Genomic DNA, 24,926 nt, shown 5'->3' with positions numbered 1-24,926 from the left:
GTTTGACACCCCTGCTCTAAAATATCTGTCCTGGCCTGGTTGCACCGGATTGTGGCCAAACGACAGAAGCGCGGAGAACCCTCCTTTGTCTACCAAAAAGTGTTACTTTGTGCCCCGCGCTCCCCCCCTGCTTGTGAAAGAAGGGGGTGGGGGAGGGGGGCTTAACGTGAAAAAGCTTAATGTCCCAAAACGGCAAAGGTAGGCTACAGGAAATGGGGGGAGGGTATGGGATGACCAGAGCCGTCTTCGCTGTGCTATTCAGAAAGCATCTTATTGTCTTTCCAGGCGCACACAGCTCGTTATAGCCTATCGAGTGCCTTAGCAGATAGGCTCTGCTCTTGGGTTTGGCCTCACAGCGAACTCAACCCTCTTGTTGCTTGCAGTTTGTTAAATAAAGCGATGCAGATTACATTATTTATTTCTGATTAATTGCATCTTTTTTGCAACATCTGCTTGTTAGGCTGGGCTACTGTCAATGTCCTGTACAGGTATATGTTCAACAATTGCTGGTGTAGGCCTACAGGCTATAATCAATTAGGGACTGTTTGTTATTTATTTAAGGGGCGTTAGTCAAAAAAGACGTGACCCTCCCTCGCCAGCAAGACATTTTTCTATGACACTCCAAAGTGATTGAGAAAAAACGCATGACCCTCCCCAGTCCCAACAATTTAGGCTATTGATGCCTTCTGTCTACTGGGTCAATTTGGGAGCTTGCATGCTACGACTCCTTCCTTGAAATGCCTTGAAAAGGCTGTCGTTTGCACAATTTCACAAATAATCACTGGGACCGAAACAAACCTGTCAACTTTTCCCGGGTTTATCGCGTATTTTTACTTTTTCCTCGCTGTCTTAGGAGGAGCTGCAGGGCCGTCGCAAGGGGGTGCGAGGCCCTGTACGAACTTGACAGATGCATGAACTTACGTGCATGAAATCATGCGATAGCTTACTTTACACATAGCCAAGGCTACCGTCGGTGCATTTTAATAGTAGCCTAGTCTAATAAGCTACACCAGCTTGTCTTTAAGAGGGGAAATTGTATAGCCTATAACATTAGCTGAGTATTTGGCCATATGGTGTTTATCATAGGCTACATCATGAAACCAAATAGTGTAACAAAGGCGAACACTTTAACAGGGGAAATTAATTGGGCATGAATCATTGTGCTGAACGGTATTTGTCAATGCAGAAACACACGACATTCAAACTGTTGATAAGATGTGCACTATGGAAATTGGTCTGTAGGCTAACAATGTACTTGTACAGGTAAATGTTCAACAATTGCTGTACAGGCTATAATCAATTAGCTAAATCATTTGTCAAGCTGTTTAAATTCGTGCTACATTCAAACGCAAAAGGTGCTTTGATATATTTTTCGTTTGAACGTCGGCAAGCAGGCATGCTGCGGTTGCAATGAATGAGGATAATTGGTTTTATCTGCGGATTTATTTTTTGCATTATTTTGAATATGACTCGCTCCAGTCTCAACAGCACTTTCCACACGCATCTAAGTTCTAATATCCCCTCTCGCTTTCTCTCTCTCCATCCCTGCACACGGTGCTTTCTTAAAGGAGCTGCACCATCTTACAACAATTGCATCTACATTTTCATATTAGAATGTTTTGTCAAGTGTAAGCTTAAACTACCGTGATCAAGTTCCCGTGCCCCCGCTGAAAGTCTCATGCGTTTATCGTTACACTATCAAATCTATAAGTAACCGTGACAAATAGGGTATAAGATATATAAACTCACACTATTGTATTATCATATATGTTTGGTAATGGCTCAGCTTTCTCTGATTGTTCTACTGACTTGGAAAATGCATCATGGAAGCAGTAAGTCAAGTCGTATCAAAAATAGTAGTGGCAGAACTCCAAAGTGACACCTTGTGGTTGTTTGTCAACTGCAGTTTGTGCCATTTCTGCTGAGAAAATGGGGTGCGTGATTCCTGAAGGAACCCGTCCAAACTTAACGGGGACCCACTGTACCCTCCTTCTCCCCCTCTGTGGCCTTCCTCCATTGCTTCTTCAGCTGCCTCCTCTCCCTGACTAGGCGGTCTATCTCTGTCTGCCTTCTGGACTTGGTCGGGATTGAAGGAGTAGCTCGTTTGCCTTCGACCACTCCGAATCGTTCCACCCCGTAGGCATAGATGAGATCGCCCATTCTTTCCAACTTCTTCATGGTTCATGCCTCTGATCCCTTCCAGTATGTTGCAAAGATCAGTGTTTGCCTGCTTCCACATCGTCTTGTTGCAGGCCTTTGGCCACTTGACTAAAGGCCTTCGCCCCTGGATCTTCTTCTCTGCTGTTGGTCGTGATGGGTTGGGTTTAGGTTGCCCTCTTGTGCCTTGTTCTTCCTCCTCTGGGGCAGGGGTGTTGATGTCCTGCAGACTGTGGTGTGTGGTCCTGCTGCTGAACTTCTGTCGACTGACTCGGCCTGCTTCTCAGAAAGTAGCTGTCGATGCGACTTCCCTGTTGACCCTCCTTTAGGCACCCTTTTTTCATCCATCTATCATCCATGAATGCACCAGCGCATGTCCATGCAAAACATTACAAATTGCACTATAATTACAATGGGAAACATAATTGGAAGATATTACGAAGTACATCTCATGATGAGCAGTTATTCACCTAGCCTGGGTTTTCCCATGCTGCCTTATGCGCGTGATTTTATTCACGCTGCTAGGCAGCCTGGATTCTATGGACTTCGTTTTCACCTCAACGAAGGAACCAATCACAGAACGGAGGGGGGACAGCAAGACGATGACGACACACCCAAGCGGTTATGAGCTACTTACAGACGCATTTGATAGCAGTTGTAGCGCCCAATAAACGGTTCTGGGCATTAGTAAACCACGTTTTAAATACGAGAAAATGAACTTGTAGTTCCCAGACCCCATCTCAATGAGATGAGGTGAGGTCTGGCATTAGCCAGGCTAGAAATAAGTGGCCTTTAAAAATAAAAAATCTGTCTGCCTCTATGGGAATTTAACATAGGGGTCAAATACTTATTGCCCCTGTAATTTAAGGAAGAACATGTATTTATTTATGATACATTGTTCATTCACTAAGAAAATTGGTGTTCTTAAAGGTTGGATTTTTACTCATTTTTTAAATGAAGGCATTAAGATCAATTTCGAACAGATCATTTTATATTCCTCTTTTTAGTCAACTTTAGCATGGGTTCAAATACTTATTCTCCCCCTGTATCAACTATACATTTGTATCTCATCTCATCTGGTTCAAAATATGCAGTCAAATCCCTTTTCAGGTGGCGGATTTTTGAGGTGCTGCCATCTTGGTGTCAGAGATCACTAGTGGGCACCCTGGCTAAATCATTTCAGTATGCAGTCAGCTGCATCCGTGCCAAATTCGGGGCTTGTAGATAAATTGGTGCAAACAATGGGGTGTAACTACAGTCAAAACTGCTTTTTTGGACAGCGGCCATATTGGAATTGGAGGATTAAGTGGTTCAGATGTACTGGGTCATAAATATAAACATTCCTATGTGTTTCCCATGATCAATTAAGTTAAAAAAGATATCATGTTTGTATTTGTAGCACATGTGGTTCAAAAGTTGTAGAACCCTTTTCGGGCAGTGGCCATATTGGATTTGGCCACCATCTTGGCCCTGAGGGTCGCTGGCTTCGGTGCCCTAGCTTAATCATTTCAGTATAACTTGAGCTACATTAATTTTAACATTAAAATTAGGCAGTCCCTCCAGGAATTCGCGATGTTGCGATCGCAACAATTAACGCAAATTCAGCAAATCCTCGTGAATTCTGGGCGACCTCGCAATTTTGTCCAAACACTGCAACTTTTTCGCAAATTTGACCAATCATCATGGTTTCCCCGTGCAATTTCACCTACCACAACAGTCCCTCGCGCAGAATATTGAGTCAGATGCCACACTCACTTCTGCAGACACCAGAGACTGCCCTATAACTTGTTCACTCCTCGTCATGTTTTGATGACAATAATTAGAAGGCTAACGATAATGATCTGCTTTACTTGCATCTCTCAACCTGGTGTTGATAACCTGCCTAGGCTATGAAAGTAAGTTAATTAAGGCCTACTTGGTTTACTGACTCTTGAGTAGGCTACAATATGCAACCCACTGGCAAGCGTTTACACCTGGAGATGTCCTTTTAGCTCGTGTCATGTTTGCTAGCTTGTGGGCTCAGTTTGTGTAGTGCTACCAAAATCATAGAATAAAGACATTTACCTCTTCTATGATCCAAGAATGATTTTATACGAGTTATTTTTTAACATTTATTTTAACTAATGACATAGAAAACATCCCGAATTCCATCCACATATCGTAATGCACTATGCAAAAAGTTATTTCCAATCGTAGCCGAACACAGTGAGATGCAAGCGTTCCAATCCACTTAGAAATGTTATTATGCTACTCTCACATCCTTAAAGTGGCAGGCAGTCAATTAGACTTACACACCAACAATGTAATAACATTAAAGAAAAGTGTAGTCTAATAGTTTAAATCAATATGAAATTTCTAGATACTTAGTTGGCTATTAGTAATTATGCAAGTCACAGAATATGAATTATTAAAAAGATATGAACTTAATATGAATTACAACATATATGAATGTATTGAAACATATGACATGATGCCATCTCTTTAGGGGGCTGTCTTTTTTGGACAGTTCTACGAAAGGTTATACTGCTTTGTGAATTACCCCAGTCAAAGTATTTACACAAATAAAGGAGGCCTACTTTGATTTTCTGTAACCCTTACTATTTACCTTTACTTATCCTTTTTAATAAGCATCAAGATGATCAGTGTAATTTTGGTCTTACTAACCTTAATTACCCTCAATTAAAATTAATAAAAATGTTCACTTCCTCCCGCAATTTCTTCGCAACAAACAGCTAAAAACACCGCAACTTCCACCACAATTTTTTAGAAAAGTTGTCGCGAAATCAGGCATTTTAGATCGCAACAATCTCAAAAAATCCACGCGAAATCCTGGAGGGACTGATTAGGGAGATTTACGAGCGTTTACAAAAATTACACTTTTCATGCAGTGCATGTAGCTCTGTTCCTTCCCTAGCTGACCAAGGGAGCACGTACACCAGCCTATAGCTCCGCTCAGTTACTCTCTTAGCTGACCAAGGAAGCGTGTAGCTCTCCTCTATTCCTTGGACTCCTCTCTAATAATTCGTACTGCTCACCACTTCTCTTGCCGTTAGCTACAGCATTAAATTGTTTAATTGCTTCCTGGCTTTCTCCATTGCACTTTGTATTGCTAAATTGGTGCATATTGCTATTCCTAGTTTACTCAAACTCAATTATCACAACTTTATGTAAATATTGTTAAGTCCCCTGCTAGGGTCAGAGAACTATAACAAAACTAAAATATAACCGCAAGTGGTGATTTACGGGGTCCGAGCAAAACGAACATGAGGTAGCATAGCTTTTTAGTTTTACATATGCTTTGACTGTTTGGGCCCAATTGTTCAAAAGAAACGTGATCAGATTTTGGTTATCGGATTTCAGTTACCGGATTTCGGCTATCGGATTGGATCAAATCTTGAAAATGGGTTGTTCAAAGGGAAACAAGGATCCTGAAATTGGATTAGATCACATAATATATTCTTGGTTTTGATCTGGATAAAACCTTCACTTTGTGTTGTTCAAAACTTTTGAGTTGGATTGGAATAAATTTGATGCATAAAAGTAGGATTACCCTGTGCTGTAACATTATAGTGTGCTAACCTCCACAACCTAATAGTATTCTAACAATACCCTATTCTAGTGTGCTAACCTCCACAACCCAACAGTATTCTAACAGTAGTATTCTAGTGCGCTAATCTCCACAACTCAATAGTATTCTAATAATACTCTATTCTACAGGACTATGCATTTGTCATGGATAAGATGAAGGGTCTGATAATGGAAGGCAGTGTTTCCCACAGAATGGAATTGTATTTGTGGTGGTAGGTGAAGGGGGGTGGGGGTGGGTTCTGTGTTGGAGTCAATAAGATGAACAGCCTATAATTATGCAGTTATACTTGCCTTGCACGACAAGTCCTGACAAGTAGCTGTAACGTTATAGTGTGCTAACCTCCACAACCCAACAGTATTCTTAACAGTATTCTAGTCTAGTATGCTAACCTCCACAACCCAACTGAAGGAACTGTAGGGGGCGATGTGGGTCGAGGTAGAGTGAGTGTGTGGCGAGCAGGCAGAGCCTCAGTCAGAAGGCTCAATGGTATGGAGTGATGACACGGAGATGGCAGGTTTCGGTGCAACACAAGTGAACTTTATTTGAGTTTCAATTCATCTGTTCTTTTGTTCTTTACTTGTATGTGTGCTGCATCAAAGAGGAAACAAACAGAAAATGGAGTAATGAAATGGGGTAAATCAGTACAGATCCCAACTCACAAACAAACCAATTGACATTTGAACAATAAACTGAAATCGTATGGCTATATAAGGTACAACTAAACAATACTTGACATCCCAAGTCAACCAACATCACCTAATCATCTCTCACATGGGACTCCAACACACCAAACCAACAAACAAAGACCTTAACTTTACACATGATGGCAGAGCTACTCTACAAACTGATAAACATCACAAAAGTCATAGTGAGGGTCATTAAAGTGATGACTTACGTTAACTCAAAAACGCACACAGAGCAGGACACACTGGAGTGCTGGGTTGAGATGAACAAAAGAGTGAACTGAGGGTGAGCAAACAATTTATCCTGGTCTGAGCCCCTGCTCCGGAGCTACAGGGTTTCCCAGCAGGTAAACTGGGTGTGGTTAGGTGGCAGAGCCAAACAATCCTGCAAATTCTCCACAGCACTTTCACCTCAAGCCCTTCTTACACTGACAGACTTTGGAAAGATTTGCAAAGATTTGGAAAAGATTTTTGAAAGACTACAGTCTCAGACCCTCTCACATCTAAAGACAAGTAGTAGAGTTTTAAGTCACAGACTATGATTTTGCAATGACTAGGGATCTTGCAGGGTCACTATTTACAAGACTGCAACACGATTCCTTTAAATTATTACCCATCGTGCAATAGATAAACAGGAACTGAAAATTATAGCCTACTAAACTCAAAGTCGTATTTTCGTGTTTCTGCAGCATTGTTTCATGCGTGACATCCTTAACCGATACAGAGTTGTTCTGTCAAGTGGAAGAGCTGACTAAATATGTATAAGAAATGACAAATAATTATAGGCTACAGCTGTGTCAGAGTCAATAAGATAAACAGCCTATAATTATACAGTTATACTTGCCTTGCACTGCAAGTGCCATATTAACAAGTAGCTGTAATGTTATAGTGTGTTAACCTCCACAACCCAACAGCATTCTATTGTAGTATGCTAACATCCACAACCCAACAGTATTCTAATACTAATGGTTCAAGTGGGATTTGAACTCTCAACCTAAGGATCACCAGTACAAGGCATTATCCCACTGAGCCACTGTCAATCCTACATGTTGGCCAGTCACATTCACATGGTGAAAATGTGTATTGGTGAACACACAACAAGAAAAACTCCAAGCATACATTTGACAATAAAATGAAGGGCTTTCCTAAAAGAGTACACCTGAAAACTTTTTGAAATTCTGGGGCAATTAGACATTTGTAGAGAAGAATACTAATGGATGAAATATAAATATGATAGACTTAATGATGAAGGAAAAATAGTAAACAAAGAAGTTCCCCTGAATGTCATAGAGTGTCTCGGCATTCTGATTCTTGGCAACTGATGAGTGTGAATGTTGATTGGCTGATGTCATTCAGGTGCTGTTTAATGGTGTGAATCTTCAATAACCAATAGTATTCGAGCTAGAGCCTAAAGCACTACAGGGGATTAGAACTCTCAACATAACAAACACCAGCACTAGGCATTATCCCACTGAGCCACTGACAATCCTACATATTTGGCAGTCACATTCACATGGTGAAAATGTGTGTTGGCAAACACATAACATCAAGAAAATTCCTAGCATACATTTGACAATAGAATTAAGGGCTTTATAAAAAAAGAGTACAGATCTGAAAATGTGCACTGTTAATGGTATCCACATAATGATGGTGGTATGGTTGTTCTCCAAGGGAAAAAAAATACTCATATAGGAATATAGGTGATATAGGAGAAATGGGCTGAGTGGTCGAACTTTATTGGTCTATATCTCTGAAATGGAACAACATATCCAAATTATTTTGATAACTTTTGTGATGCTTTGTCTAAACATTGTCTGTGAGAATTTTGGTGAAGATTTGATAATTTTTGAAGCCTGTGAAACGTTTTATGATGTTTGGCTTCTCTCTGAAATTGTGGCAAAAGTAAACATTTTTATAGCATATGACCAGGGTGAAAAAGATGCATCTAAGTGTAGAGATTAATATGATGAAAGAATTTTGAGTCTAGGTCAATCTGGTAAGGAGAAATAAGCATTTTTGACAAGAGCGCCACCTTTGGGTGCAGTACCCAAATTTTGGGTTATGGGTAGTGGGGGGTACTGGTAACAATACTTGAAAATGTGAAGTTTCTAGGACTTATGTTTATAGGAATATAGGTGATCTAGGAAAAATGGCCTAAGTGGTCTAACTTTATTGGCCTATATCTCTGAAATGGAACAAAATATAAAAATTCTGAGCGATAACTTTTGTGAGGCTTGGTCTAAACATTGTCTGTGAGAATTTTGGTGAAGATTTGATTATTTTTGAAGAGTGTGAAACTTTTTATAATGTTTGGCTTTTCCATGAAATTGTGTCAAAAGTAAACATTTTTAGACCATAAGACCAGGGCCAAAAAGATGCATCTAAGTTTAGAGATTAATATTATGAAAGAATTTTGAGTCTAGGTCAATCTGGTAAAGAGAAATTAGCATAATTAACTTTTTTTTCCAATAGCACCACCTTTGGGTGCAGTACCCCAAATTTTGGGTTATGGGTAGAGGGGGGTACTGGTAACCATACCTGAAAATTTGAAGAGTTTTGGAGTTACGGTTTAGGCTGCAGTATGACTTTTACAGAATTTTGGCCAAAAATGAACGGTACAGAAACAATAGAGGTCCTGCAGCTACGCTGCTCGGACCCCTAATAAAGCAAGGGCAAAACACGGCAGACAACGGTGGATAAATTTGAAAATAATCAATAATTTATTATAATTAAACTAGAACATATAGAAAGGCAAAAATTAACATCCAAAAACAAAAATGGCAAGCAAAGGCCAGAAGGCCGCAAAAACGAGGCCAGAAGGCCAAAAACGAAGCCACCCAATTTCCAGGCCTCTCTCCCAGACTGTCACTCTGAGAGGGACTGTAGACCTTGAGGTAGAACAGGAAGCGTGGCGTGGCAGCGGTAGCATTTAACAAGTAACCAAAAAAAAAACGAGCCGGCCTCAGGAGTGACGTCAGCCAGCACCTTTTATAGGGCTGGTCCAGCAAATGAAAAACACAATATGCATCATCCCGGGGCGTAAGGCCTGTATCATCAAAGAATGTCGTAAGCAACAGCCTACTACTAGCCTACTATGTCTCTATTGTGCATTTGCTTTATAGGCTGACCAGTGGAGCACAAGTGCCGCAGCACAGATCTTCATGTGTTTATATATCCTTGTCATCTGTCTCTTGACCACTCTCCTCCAGCATAGGTGCTGTATTGACCCTGTGCTGAGCCACCTTCTTCCCTGGCGTAGTGAACGCGTCGCTACATCTTCCCTTTCCCCATTATCTCCTCACGGCCCGAACCGTGTTCACGTCCATTTTCCCTCAAGGACCGTGTCCTTGGTTCCCCCTTCCCCTCTTTCCCTGGAGCCGTGCCACCACTTATGGGATCACCGCATCATTCTAACAATGTTTTTTTTTCAGCCTAACAATGTTTTTTCCCAGGTCAATCCATGGACATTACTGAATCTTCAGTTTCTCTTTCTTTTTAAGGTGCCTTAGTTGCCGCATCCTTGGGGCTGCATTTACAGATCCTGCTTGACTCCTACCTGTGCACTCCTGCGCAGTCCCCACAGAGCATTTGGCTGAGCCATAAACTCTGCCAAGCATGGTCGCTCTCAACATCCATTAATCAGTTTCAGCTTCGAGATGGCTCTTCATGCTCTTCACTTGTACTGATCATGTCAATGCCCATCCTACTCTAGCCTAGACGCTGGCTGTCATTCTCTATCATTCTCTCTCTGTCATTCCCATTTTATCACTTTCAAATATATTCAGACCATGTGTACATGCTAAGTAATGTCTAAATTATAGCATATTTGATTCTTATCTGCAATGCACTTTTCTGTAACTCCATTGGTTTGTGCAACTCAAATATCTACCAACACATATTGGAATTGGCACAGACCGTTACTCATTTTAGGTTATTGCGGCAAATAATGGTCTACCAGAGCACTCGCTCAAATACTCTGCCAGGGTCCTTAGGTACCTTTCACATCACCTTATCTATAGCTACATGGTCCTAGCCAGGGTCTCTTCAATTTGGTTGTATTCTTTGGGGTGTCACATGGATCCTGCTCACGATCCCCGCAAAGCACTTCGTGACCCTGGCTAGGGATCTTGCCAAACAAGCAGAACTGTAGATTGTAAATTTGGAATGCGACTCATGGATCACTCATAAATCTTTGAATCACGTGCCATCTGCAACTGCACCAGTCCTCTATTCCAACTGCACTGACCTCGAGCTCTGCAACGACAAGTTGTACTCCCCTACTTGACCCGAGCTCTGCAACTGCAAGCTGTATTCCCTTGCACTGACCCCCGAGCTCTGCAACCGCAAACTGTATTCCCTTGCTGACCCCCGAGCTCTGCAACTGCAAGCTGTATTCCCCAGCACTGACCCTGAGCTCTGCAACTGCAAGCTGTATTCCCCAGCACTGACCCTGAGCTCTGCAACTGCAAGCTGTATTCCCCTGCACTGACCCCGAGCTCTGCAACCGCAAGCTGTATTCCCCAGCACTGACCCCGAGCTCTGCAACCGCAAGCGTATTGCCCTGCTCGTCACATTAGTTAACCCTCGAGCCTACCCATTCTGTCTGAACTTTCATGAATATCTTATGAAGTCTACATGAAATGTCACTTTACTATACAAGTTGTAAAGTATTCATAATCACTGAATTTAACACTGGGAGGTAAACTAGCCTACATTCAGCTGACCCGTATTTGTGTAACCTGGAACGGTTGGACATTCCCAGTAGCAAAAGATGAGAAATAATCTGCAAAGGTTACATCATAAAACAAATACATTTTTATGAAACAAAAAATATTTGCTTGACCATGTTCTGTCTTTTTGGCACTGAGTAGCCCATTGACTCAGATGTGATGTGATCAGGTAAGAGGTTTGGAACAAAAACGGCAATGCTGCTTTGCGATTGTTGGACTTCTATAGGGCGCTGGTAGTGTAGTGGTAAAGGAGCTGGGCTAGCGTGCAGTAGCCTGAAAGTTGTTGGTTCAATTCCCGGCTTCCACCGTTGTGCCCTTGAGCAAGGCACTTAACCCCAAGTTGCTCCGGGGACAATGTGATCCCTTGTAGCTGACATATGTAAGTCACTTTGGTCAAGAAATGTCTGCTAAATGTAATTGACAAGTTGTCGTCGTTCTGTCTTCCACATTCATGAAAGGTTTGGTATGAATGTTGAGTCATGTCTCATGAAACAGTCATGAATGCTTTATGTGCAATTTATGACAGCTGCTATGAATGTGTTATGAACTCACCAGTCAAGTAAAGTGTTACCATATGAGTTAACGAGATTCCCAGATTATTACATTGTTTTTATTTGCATTATACACAACGTCCCAACTTTTTCTGATTTGGGGTTGTACTTGAGTGACAAATAAAAAAGCCGATTGCTATGCACCTTGAGATTGGAGAGGCAGCTGCTGAGGAAGACATGCCACCTGTTCAGGAAGAGTTGCTTTTGGCTCACACACAGCAGACAGGTCACCAAGGGATATAAGGCCTAAACACCAGAAGGAAGAGGAGTGTGATACAATACAATACACTCTACACAGACAAAGTAAATTAGTCCTCATTTTATGTTGTTACATCATTTACTGCATTGACTAGTATTCTCTAACAACTCCATAGAGCTGAGGGGGAAATGTTGTTTTTGAATATTTATTTGTTATCTTAGTATGAAGAGAGAAGAGTTGCGTGGCAGATATAGATGAAGAAACGGCTAATAGGTCATCATCAATATAGCTAGTTGACAAACCAGAGAGTGCTTCTTCCTGGTAGACAGGTCCAAGGTTGTGTCATACAAGCTCTCCACAAAGTTCCTTAGGCAAGGAACATTCACCTCATTTTTCACAGCCTATATGGTTTAAACACACAATCAAAAGCTATTATTTCATAAATTAGGCTACAAATGAAATCATCAAACAGAATGGCAAAGACCTATAAATAATAATGACAGATAATTATATCTAATTGTAACTGTATTCCCACTTACACCAGCAACAGGAACTAAAATCTCAACAAACAGCCCAGCCAAGGCATGTTTTATATCTTTGTCCTTCACCTCCAGGAAATACTGGGCACACTCCTGCAATGCAGATATGAATACTTGGATTGTAATCAACAACGATCACAACAATGGTCTGGAATGACCAACAGATGATGTTGCTTCATGTACCTGCATGAAGTGGAAAGAGGCCTCAAATTCCTCCACAGGATACATTTTAATCCTGAAGAATTTGACACCCATGATAAGGCTAACAGTGTTCTGGATCACATAAGGACTCTGCTCCTTCTTTCTCAGCTCCTTCAGCTCCATCAGAAATGTCTTCTTCACTGCTGGAAATCTGATGCACAAAACCCAGAGGTGCTTCACTACATGAATACCAAAACATGTGGATTAACAGTAGCACACACCAGCCCACCTCTGCATTAACATACTGACTCTCGTCTCTTTGGAAGAGTGACATGTAGTGACATTACATTACATTATTTATGATTAAGCACACTCTATTCTGGTGCGACTTGCAACTAGAGGGACTGTTCCTCACAGGAACCTTTTTAGATTAATGAGATTAATAGACTTCTGTTTGCTGGGTTGGATAGTTTACTGGTTCAGCCAAGTGAATAATCTGACAATGTATGATAGATCAAAACAGAATTCACATAACACAACACAGAAATAACACAACAGAGACCAGGGGCCACAGATACAGAAACAGTGTTTACGCACTAAAATCAAGCCAAGCACTTTGTTACGTATGAAAGATATTAGGAAAATGTGCGTACCTCTTTTCCATAGTATATGTATTTTGCAGATCAAGAGGAACTAATGTTAATGTGAGATAAATGGTCTGCATATGAATCATATTTTTCTGCCTTCATGATTTATTGCATGGGCCTATTGCTGCCATATATTTATTGTATCTGAACAAGGGATTAGAAATGGTTCAAAGAACGAAAATGAAACGAACACATGTTTTGGATGAACGTAACATAATTTTAGATAACTGGTTGTATCATTCCGATTAACCTTCGTTTAAATATTATTCAAAAGTCCATGGGCTTGGAGAGTCACCTGCCCACATAGTGTTCCCCAGACCCCTTATAGGATGAATTTGGTCAGATTTTATGAATCAGTGTCTCCCCTGTATAACAGGCTTGAACTACTAGTTGATATAAAGGATTTTCATATCCAACACTATTGTAACAAATCATCCATGATGTAGGATATTCTGAGGTCACACCAGTCGACCAGCAAATTTGCAGCAGTATTAAAGCCAAGAGTATACAAGAATGAAAATAAAACTACAGTCCAAACTGGTTAGATAACAGAACAAAGGACTGGTCTTAGCACTGTGTAGCATTACAAATGCTGCTCAAAGAAGGAATTAAAGTACAAAAACATGTGATGACTACAACCAATAGGGAGTCCCAGAATCCAGGTGCTGCTTGTTAGGGTGACAAGGAAATCATTCAATCAGTAAGTGGGTGATGAGGACCTTACTGGGACTACAGCTGTTTGAGTAGGCTCAGGAGTCGTCACAACTACCTAACTGCCTTTTCCAAGTATGTAGCCTAAATTACTGAACAGTGCCGCTGCTGGCCATTTCGGTGCCCTAAGTGGAATTTTTAGTTGTACATACTTTAGTTGTACATACACCATCAACTGTGAGACCTTATATAAAGAGATGAGTACCTTTCCTAATAATGTCCAGTGAATTAATTTAGGCACAGATGGACTCCAATCTTCTATCCAATTGATAGAAGTAGGATGCAGTCTTTTATTTTTTATAAATTTACAAAACACTCCAAGGGCCATATCATGACATTCTAAAGTGCATCGTCACTCGTCAAAAGTCTATTCAAATTTAGTAGGATGTCCAGTTCACATTGGGAGGGGTTTCGTTATCAAAAGTGGAACGCATGGCGCAACAAGGTGTTCCTAGGTTTTTTAATCAGTCATATGGGTGTGTTTGGGGCATAATATCTGTCATTCCCTTTAACGGCGCAAAGCGCGATATGTCAAATAAATGCATCGGTATTTTGGCATTCAACAGCACATTTGAAGGAGGCTGCTTGCGAGACCGTATGGAATAGTCATTCTTAAACCATGCTTTACTAAAACCTATTATTTGAACTCATTGGCAAAGTGAAACTAACTTCACCAAGGAGTCAGTCAACGACAAGACAGTTATATGCAGTTACTTTCACTATTGACTGACAATGGGTTACCATCGAAAACATAGGCTGGAAAAAGCTTACCACTTACCTTAATGTTTCTCAAATGACTGAATAAAACAACATTTATCCTGCAGAGGAGTTGCTTATATCTCATTACAGTGCGTCTTCAGCTGTGCTCCATGCGTGTCTCTCGCCTCTCCCCTAATCACTTTTAACCGTCATTACCAATTTGCAAATGATGGTGAATAACTACTCATCATGAGATGTACAGTATTTCATAATATCTTTATTCTAATTATGTTTCCCATTGTAATCGTGCAATTTGTAATGCTTTGCATGGACTTGCGCTGGTGTGCGTTCATGAATGATAGAAGGATGGTGCGTGCCCCTGCCAATATGACTGTTGACATGCGCTCTTAAAATAGCATATGAACAACTCGCCATTGACTTCTGACCAGGTTTAGGTGGTGTATGATAGCGATTTTTAGACAACGCGCCAGGCCCCTTCCTAGGTTGTTAATTGCCACACCCCTGGGCGCGATGTTTAAAAAATAAACGTGCAAAATACCGAATTCAACTTTGCGCAGGTGAAAAACGAACTTTACGCCATGCGCAGGTGCCCAAAATACAGCTCAAAACATCTGTTTTTGTGGAGTGTTGGAGTATTGTGTGTAGATTGATGAGATTTTTTTTTTTAAGATGAGTCTGAAACATAACAAAATGTGGAAAAAGTTAAGCGCTGTGAGTACTTTCCTTATGCACTGTATAGTGGCTGCCCTGTATGACGGAGGTAAAACTTTTTACAAACACTGTAAGCATAACAATAATTATAACATTAGACCTGGCTGGAATGAGCATAGCTATGTATCATACTGAGGCTCGTTAAGCCTATAAACTTTGGGTCATGGCTGGAAAACCTAAGCAAGACCCAGAGTTTGAGCATAAACAACTTGCCAAAGCCAGATTAAGGTATGCTGTTCACTTCATATCCAAAAATTCTATGGTCAACAAAAGGATGTGTAACATGTCACTGAATTTTAGAAAGAGGTGAGCGCTCTTAATAATTGTAAACCATCTCTCCCATGCACTGTTGAGGGCATTTCTGGTGCAGAGAGTATTGTAGCAGTATGGAGATTAGTATTAGACTAGTATTACAGTTCCTTGTTGAACTGCATAAAAAGTGATCCATATGTGGAATGGATGACTCTGATATGAGTAATGAAACAATTAAGGTTTTGCACCTCCATTCTAATGTTACGTCACAGTTCGTTTACAACTAGAGTGGTAGGCGGAATGGTAGGCAAGGGACTGCAGAGACAGTCAGTCGGGTACACATAGTTACAAAAATATGGTTTTACAATAAGAAGCAAAAAGGCGACGAACGACCGTTTACCATTAGATCCTCATGATTGTGGAGGATGATCGTTAGCAGCTGTGAAGTGGTTTATTCTATGGCCTAATAATCTAGTCTACTATCTACGAAGACATAAAGTAGACTAAATAAGTACTTTGGAGTGGGTAAGACTGTTTTTAGTGGCAGGCTAACACATACCGTTGACGCTAGCCTAGCACCTGCGAACTCTGCAATTAGAAGGACTGGATGAAACGTGTTGAAAACGGTCTCCACTGATAAATAGCACACTTGCTTACTTGGAAATGAGGTCCTATGTCCAAAATCCTGAACCACCCCTTTAAATTCATGGATGTATTTTGGCTTAATTTTCTTAGCAAAAAACGTCACTCAACAGCCGCCAGTCTTTGAGAAGACGTGAAATATCCACTGGAATTTTGTTTCTTTCTATTACACCTGCCAGGGAATCCATGTTATGTGGCTAGCTGCTGCCTAGCAAGTAAAACACGTTAAATGGCTATAGTCTACATTTAAAACAATTTACAAGAAAGGATGCCACATGTCTACATTCAATGCTACTTCGAAAGTTTGTTTAGATCCAGTGATTCTGCCGTCATGGAAACGGAACGTCACACTTCGGTACTCTATTTGCAAACTAGTGCTTTTCCTGTGGGGCAACAGGTTAACGCCTACACATTGATATTTAACGCTAGTCGACATGGGGTTCAATCCTCGCCCAGCATTTTTTTTTTATTATTTATTTATTTTTAGACCAGCAATGCTTCCTCAATTTAGGCTACAGATAGACTATGTGGCCACAGAGAGCCTGACCACGGGCCTGTACTACGAAGGGAGCTTAAAGGAAAATTCCGGTGTGATATTGGCCTAAAGTGTGTTGAAACATGATACCGAGTGTGAACGTATGTCTCATAGCCCATCTCGGCTTGTCCCCTGCACTCTAAAATCTGGCGCTAGTTAGCCGATGCTACCAACAGCTTTTTCAATGGTGGTGCTTCGGCATCGGGCTAGCCATGCAAATAAATCACTGTTTTACACCATTTACGAGGCTCAATGTATCTCCACACTTCATTGGTAGACTTCCGAGGGCCCTGACATTTAAAACGAGACATTGAGAACTTTGAAAAAGCACTGGTAGTTTACTTACAAGACGATTTATACAGACAGTATCTTCACGAAGTTTGCAGCCATCTTGAATTTAGTCACGATAAGTCGAGCGATGAGTAAGAATGAACAGGTATGATAAGGGATCAGATTCCAAAAATAATTCCGTGGAAATGCATGGATTCCAGTTGCTGAAGAAATACATACCGATCGAATACCGATCGAATACATGAATGTCCACGTCAGGGCATTGCTATGACGGGTGACATTAGAGACGTCTGCCTAGATCATCTGACAAAGATAACGAATTCCCTTCGGCTGACAATCTATATCTTCATAGAGAATATCGTCCGGGTAGACTATATATATTTTCTGGCGGTCTCTAAAACCCCTCGCCCTGCGAAGAGAGCCCCTCACGATTTGCGCTCCAATCTCATATGGATCATCCAGGTACGCCGACATTGTCTCGGGAGAAATTGTTAGTGGAGGGGTGGTACTTATAAAGGGTGTGGTTAACGGAAACCTCGGGTTAACCAAGAACATAACCTGCTCGGAGCAGGGGCCTGTACTACGAAGCGGGGTTACTGGCTTATCTGGGTAACTTCGAGAGTAACTTGATCACATGTGGCGTAACTTCTCAATTAGCCCGTAGGCTACTATGAAAGGTGGATAGGTTTTAACCGAGGTATGCTGCCATGGCAATTTACGCTGCATCTCAAACCTGGTCCGAGCAGTGGGGTATACTACGAAGCACGTTAGACATATCTAGGCTATGTAGACATATCGAGGCTTGACAAAGCCTTGACTCAGGGGTATACGTTAAGTGATACTACAATAGCAGTTATGTGATATATTTGTCAAACTAGGCTTTCAGCTCAGATCTGTGCGCGTTCTCGGTGTTGGGATGACGTTGGCCAATCGTGAAACATGCAGACGCACAAGACCGCCTCTATTTAAAAACAATTACTTCCGCATTCATGAGCGATAGCTTAATCTACACTGCGGTCATTTTTTGTGTCTAACCTATAACATTAAATAAATCAATTGTCATCAGTTGTTGTATGGTATGCACGTCCATAGTGGGATATTTGCACGCACAGCACTATTAAAGCGCATTCGAGATTCAAAATGTTAGTAGAGGCGGAGCTTCACCTGTAAGATATATGACAGAATCCTAGACTTGAGATAACTTCTTTTTTAAGACAATTGATTGGTCAGTGGAGGGAAGATTACACGATTTGAGCTATAACTTAATTTGAGCACATAACCTCCTCCCGACCAGGTTTGGTTGACAGCATAAGATACCATGGTGATATAGCGACACTGAAACAGATCCACTTTCGTGTCACAGCATACCCTGGCTTTGAGCGCAACATACCTCGCTAATCCACTAATCGAGATTCGTAGTATAGGCCTACCCCACAGGTTATGTTCTTGGTTAACCCGAGGTTTCCGTTTAACCACACCCTTTATAAGTAGGCTACCACCCCTCCACATACAACTTGTCTGCGTAGGCCTACCTGGATGATTCATACGACACTGGAGCAAAAATCGTGAGGGACTCTCTTCGCAGGGCGAGGGTTTTTAGAGACCGCCAGAATCCCGGACGATATTTTCTATGAAGATATCATTGTTAGCCGAGGGAATTCGTTATCTTTGTCAGCTGATTTAGGCAGTCTCTAAATGTCACCTGCCGTAGCAAAGCCCTTACGTGGACAATTCATGTATTCCATCGGTGATGCTGAACATCTGAGCAAGAATACTGTATGTCCGAAAATGAATCGGACATAGGCCTACAGTATGCTGAACATCTGAACAAGAATAGCTTTTCGGACATAGGCCTAATAAATTAAAATCACCATTTTAACATAAACTTGAATGTCATATTACTGTACCCTGCACATAAAGGCTGCACATTTCCACAGCACCAGAATCCGACCGAATGCCTCCCTCAACCCCCTCCAAACGGCCTTCCACTATTATTTGCGATGGCCAACTCCTCTGCTACTGTAAAACACTCTGGTGCCTTTCCTCCTACTGTAGTGTTCAAAGACACCTTTTTCTTGTTAGCTGTAAAACAGAGGCCAAGTGAAGGCTATATATTATATAATATATAATAAGCATACAACATGTTTTCATAATTAAGAAATATTAATGCAAGCTAGAACTGTATAATGAATAATGTTTTTGTGTTTCATTTTCACCTGCTGCCATGTGCGTTTGGCAATGGTGTTGCATCTAATGTTCACAGGATTAGGCATACACTAAATCGGTCAATGGGAGCTACTTAAACATTCAATTATCCTTATTAATCTATAGGCCCACTTCTGAATTGTGTTGCATCTGTAGGCCTTTTTCTGAACTCAAAATAGGCAATTTAATTATTTCAACTGATTTCAGACATTCCGCAAGCTATTAATCCTCCGTAACACATATTTGAAGAACATGTGGAAATAAAACTTTACTTTTAGGCATTTAGGCTACCCGATCTGCAATATGTTGCCAACAGCCTTGCCTTGCTTTGTTCACTGCCGACGTTTTTTTTTTGTCGTAGAGTGGGTTTTAATTCCTCGTAACTTGTCATAATAATTGTGCATTCTTCATCCGTAAAATGAGGTGATCGCGTCATCATTGAAAGTGGTGACTTGCGCTGCAACCCGCTCCTTTTATGTGAACGCGCACAAACTCCAATTAGGTTATCCCGGGTTCAACAAATTAACTTCATAATCAGCGTCGTAGTACCGATTAACACCACTTAAGATAACCAGGTTTTGTCAACCCCGATTTAACAAAGTAACCCTGGGTTACATCTAGGTAGGTTAAGCTCCCTTTTCAGGTTTAAGATGCAGCGTAAATTGCCATGGCAGCATACCTCGGTTAAAACCTATCCACCTTTCGTAGTACGGGTTAATCGGGAAGTTACGCCACACGGGATCTCGATCGGTACTCTCGAAGTTACCCAGATAAGCCAGTAACCCCGCTTCGTGGTACAGGCCCAGTAGTCAGTGAAATGTTTGAAAACTTAACCATGACAGGCTACTTTGTAGACATACTGGCTTGGGCAACTGCTGTAGCAAGATAACACCATATAGGCCTACCATGATCAGCCGTGTTAATTTCCTACAATCATAATGACATCAGCTGACTTTTTTTAATTGTGTAATTCAAGTAAATTTCACTGTGATTTGTTAGCTGGTTTGTGGCGCAAGTACGTAGATGAATGGTTATCATGTAAGCAATTTCATTTAGGAGACAGGTTCGATACCCACGTGGAGTTATTATTTAGGTATTTATTTTTGTTGGTGCCATATTCATGGTCCAGTGCATGTAGCGTACTACAGACATTTAAATATGTCATGCATATTTGTATTTGTTCGTCTCCAGTTTCCATCAAAAATTGACAAATCTGCAAGCGACCAAATCTGTCGAAGAAACGTCATCACTCATGAAACGTCACCAACGCAGCCAGTTAACATGGGTGCCAGTTGCCATGTAACACCGAGACTAACTAAAGCTAAATTACGAAGTGTTGCAACCTCAACATGAAAGACGCTTTGCAAATCAGCACAGCTCCAGGCTGTTTAGCCTATTGAATCTATGGTCGAACCAGACAATGAACTAATGCTAGCCTATCTTTGGTTAAAACTTGGGTGAAAAGTTTAGCGTTGTCAGGGCAACCCGCACAACGTCTCTCTCTCAATTCAATTCAATTCAATTCAAGGTAGCTTTATTGGCATGACAAATATTTCTTTGCATTGCCAAAGCAGGACATCAGGACATCATTATGTCGCTCATCATCACTAGCTATGATCGGATAATTGTAAATGGCGACTTTAATATTCATGTCAATAAGACAACTGATGCTAAAGCCAGTAAGTTCCTTAATGTGTTGGACAGTTTAGAGCTAAAGCAGCATGTTACAGGACCCACCCACAACCTTGGCAACACCCTCGATCTAGTGATTTCTAGAGGGATAGAAGTCACAGACTTATCAGTAAATGATATAAATACGTCTGATCATTATTGTGTATCTTTTAATATAGTACTACATACTCCAAAAATTCATCCCGAAATTGCAATCAAATCGCGACTCTTGGACATTAGAGCAGAACAGCAGTTCATAGCTCTTATAGACTCCATAAATTTAGATATTTTACATCATCCCATTGATCAAATGGTAGAGGCTCTCAATCGTGAATTAGGCACTCTGCTTGACAGAGTGGCACCCTTAAAGACTAAAAAAAGGCCCTGTAGCAAACTGACACCTTGGCTGAACGAAAATATCCATGATCTAAAAAGATCATGTAGAAAAGCTGAGAGAACATGGAGAAAAACTAAGTTACAGGTTCACCGTGCCATTCTAAAAGAAAAAATAGCAAATTCGGAATGAGAGAAGGAACCACTTCTCTAAGGTAATTGCTGAAAACAGTGGAAACTCTAGGGTGTTGTTCTCTACCATTGATAGGCTATTGCATCAAACACCTTTTGATACACTCAGTCAGGCATCCTCTCTAAGATGCGAAGAATTTGCAGACTTCTTCAAAAACAAAGTCATTTCTATAAGGGAGGCTATTGGTAACACAAGTAATATGTTTGATAGTACACCCAAAAACAGCCCCCCAAAATTAAGGTTCTTTAGCACTATTACTCAATCTGAGCTTGGTAAAATTATAACTCAAACCGGCTCCTCAACATGTGTTTTGGATCCAATCCCTACTAGATTCCTCAAAAAAGTATATGATAGCTTAGCTCCCTTTATTCTCAAGGTAATAAATACCTCATTAGAAACAGGTATATTTCCATCTGCTTTTAAAACCGCTGTTGTTATAAACATTTACTTAAAAAGTCAAATCTTGACCATACCAATCTGAGCAACTACGTAAGGGATAATGGACGACACGGTGGTCTGTTCACAGAAGTTAATGCACGGTCGAGGTTGTAAAACGGCCCCGAGGCGAAGCGGAGTGCATTAACTTCTGTGAACAGACCACCGTGGAGTCCATTATCCCGCTTATTCCACTGTTGCCATTTGCGTTATGTTCATTTCCTGTTACAATTTAAATGTTTTAATCGCTAAAACTGTCTTGTTTGTAGAACTAATTTCTTCCGACACATATCAACTAATTTCTCAACTCACAGGACAAACTGCCGTTACTAGTTCTAAATGGATGGTTGCTACGGCCAAAGGCCAGTCGTTAGTTCTATCTCTCCCGTTGTCAAGCGGGCGTATCCCAAGTAGGCGGGTCAATATAGGGTTCAACGTCAAAAAAATTGATACAAAAGGTTTTTTTATGGATCCTGTTGGACATGCTAAATAACATACTAAAAATCTAGTAAAATCTGACCTTGGGAAAGGGGTCATTTTCAAAATGGCCGCCAAAATGGCTGTCAACAGGTTAGAATGGCTATATCTCAATTACTGTTCAGCCTACAGGGGTGAAATTGATATCAAATGATGGTCAAATTAAACAAGAATAAGATTTTAAATGTTAAAATTGAAAATGTTTCAATGCTCTACCTTTTTCAGCCATAAATTAAAATCAATGCGTTTTAATACAGAGCAAATGCAATACAGGATTATTAACCATCTCCATGGCATGGAGTAAGATAAGACATGTCTTAACTGGTGTTATATCTCATCTAGAGGTTATATGCTTTTAGAAAATATATGGTTTGGGGTGTTTAATCTGTTTTGCCTGGACAATATAGGCTAAAATGTATCCCCTTTACACTAGATTCGCATATACAGAATAGAGGGCAATGCATTTTTCATGGCATGGAGGAAGATGGGACATGTCTTAACTGGTGTTATATCTCATCTGCAGGTTATATGCTTTCAGAAAATATGTAGTTTAGGGTGTTTGATTTGTTTTCCCTGGACTGTACATGCCAAAATGTATCTGCTTTACACTAGATTCACCAATACATAATAGAGGGCAATGTATTGTTAATGGCATGGAGGAAGATGGGACATGTCTTAACTGGTGTTATATCTCATCTGCAGGTTAAATGCTTTCAGAAAATATATAGTTTAGGATGTTTAATCCGTTTTCCCTGGACAAAAGAGGCCAACATGTATCCGCTTTACACTAGATTCGCCTATACAGAATAGAGGGCAATGTATTGTGCATTCATGGAGGAAGATGGGACATGTTTTAAATGGTGTTATATCTTATCTACAGATTATATGCTTTCAGAAAATATATATTTTAGGGTGTTTAATTTGTTTTCCCTGGACTTAACATGCCAACATATATCCCCTTTACACTAGATTTGCCTAAACAGAATAGAGGACATTGTATTGTGCATTCATGGAGGAAGATGGGACATATTTTAAATGGTGTTATATCTTATCTACAGATTATATGCTTTCAGAAAATATATATTTTAGGGTGTTTAATTTGTTTTCCCTGGACTTAACATGCCAACATATATCCCCTTTACACTAGATTCGCCTACACATTATAGAGGGCATTGTATTGTGCATGCATGGAGGAAGATAAGACATGTCTTAACTGGTGTTATATCTCATCTAGAGGTTACATGCTTTTAGAAAATATATGGTTTTGGGTGTTTAATCTGTTTTGCCTGGACAATATAGTCTAAAATGTATCCCCTTTACACTAGATTTGCCTATACAGAATAGAGGGCAATGCATTGTTCATGGCATGGAGGAAGATGGGACATGTTTTAAATTGTGCTATATCTTATCTACAGATTATATGCTTTCAGAAAATATATATTTTAGGGTGTTTCATTTGTTTTCCCTGGACTGTATATGCCAACATGTATCGGCTTTACACTATATTTGCCTATACAGAATAGAGTATGTATTATGCTTGGTGTGGAGGAAGATGGAAATGTTATTTTGTTGATTGTTATATTTCATGTACAGGGTATATGCTTTTACAATATGTAGAGTAGAGTTTGCGAGTAAGTGGATGTTTTATGACTTTAATGAACCATGACCCATGTACTGTATAGGCATGCATTGTATATTTGCGTAGATCAATAATTGTTGGCATCTATCATTGAATCTTTGAAACTGAATCTTAAACTATATGCATAAGTAGATCAGAAATAATTATTATATCATTATTCATCATCCTCTGACTCCTCTGAAAGGAACTTGTGTGGATTGTCACATTGTTCATTTTGACACGTTCCACAGGCAGCAGTGCAAGGTAATCCATATCTTCTACACGAACAGCGGAGTGTCTTGCAGAAATGCACACAATTAAGAACAGTTGACTGTCTCTGTACTTGGATCTAACATGAAAGAGCATTTGATTGAGGTTGATTCCATTCCATTCGGTAATCAGTATCTGAAAGCTAAACTGAGGGAGCGGTACGGGAATGACATATGTTTCACAGAAGGGAAAGGTTTTGAAGACATGGTGACACTGAGAGAGAAAACATCATGCATCCTCAGGTCCTACTATAAGAACACTAAAAAAGATGGAGATGAAGAGTCATCAGTGACCTCTTAATCTGATAAAACATGAAAAACACTTTCCTAGGCTGAATAATGCTTCAGATAAAGCCAAAATTAGCATCTGGTGGCCATCTTGGACGCCATCTTGAAAATGACAAGTCTTTGAAAATTATGAACTGATACTTTAGTCTGACATATATGAATCAGTGACCTTTAAATCTGATTAAACACGACAAACACTTTCCTAGGCTGAATAATGCGTCAGATATAGCCAAAATTAGCTTCCGGTGGCCATCTTGGACGCCATCTTGAAAATTCTAAGTCTTTGAAAATGATGATCTGATACTTTAGTGTGACATATATGATTCAGTGACCGCTAAA

The 24,926-nt window shown here is 40.5% G+C and overlaps 1 protein-coding gene across 1 annotated transcript in view; it reads right to left on the bottom strand.

The window, feature by feature from the left end:
• Positions 1-24,926, bottom strand: part of LOC121683381 (protein furry homolog) — a 227,594-nt gene that overhangs the window by 184,858 nt on the left and 17,810 nt on the right. The window contains exons 7-10 of the mRNA XM_042063004.1: positions 12,632-12,800; positions 12,449-12,541; positions 12,212-12,310; positions 11,855-11,956 (exon numbers count right to left, since the gene is read on the bottom strand). Coding sequence (XP_041918938.1) covers positions 11,855-11,956; positions 12,212-12,310; positions 12,449-12,541; positions 12,632-12,800 — 463 coding nt within the window. The remainder of the gene's footprint in view (positions 1-11,854; positions 11,957-12,211; positions 12,311-12,448; positions 12,542-12,631; positions 12,801-24,926) is intronic.

The sequence above is a fragment of the Alosa sapidissima genome, chromosome 15 (assembly GCF_018492685.1).
Source record: "Alosa sapidissima isolate fAloSap1 chromosome 15, fAloSap1.pri, whole genome shotgun sequence".
In the NCBI taxonomy this organism is placed as follows: domain Eukaryota; kingdom Metazoa; phylum Chordata; class Actinopteri; order Clupeiformes; family Clupeidae; genus Alosa; species Alosa sapidissima.
The sequence above is the reverse complement of the archived record's forward strand: the minus strand, read 5'-3'. Positions and strand labels throughout refer to the sequence as shown.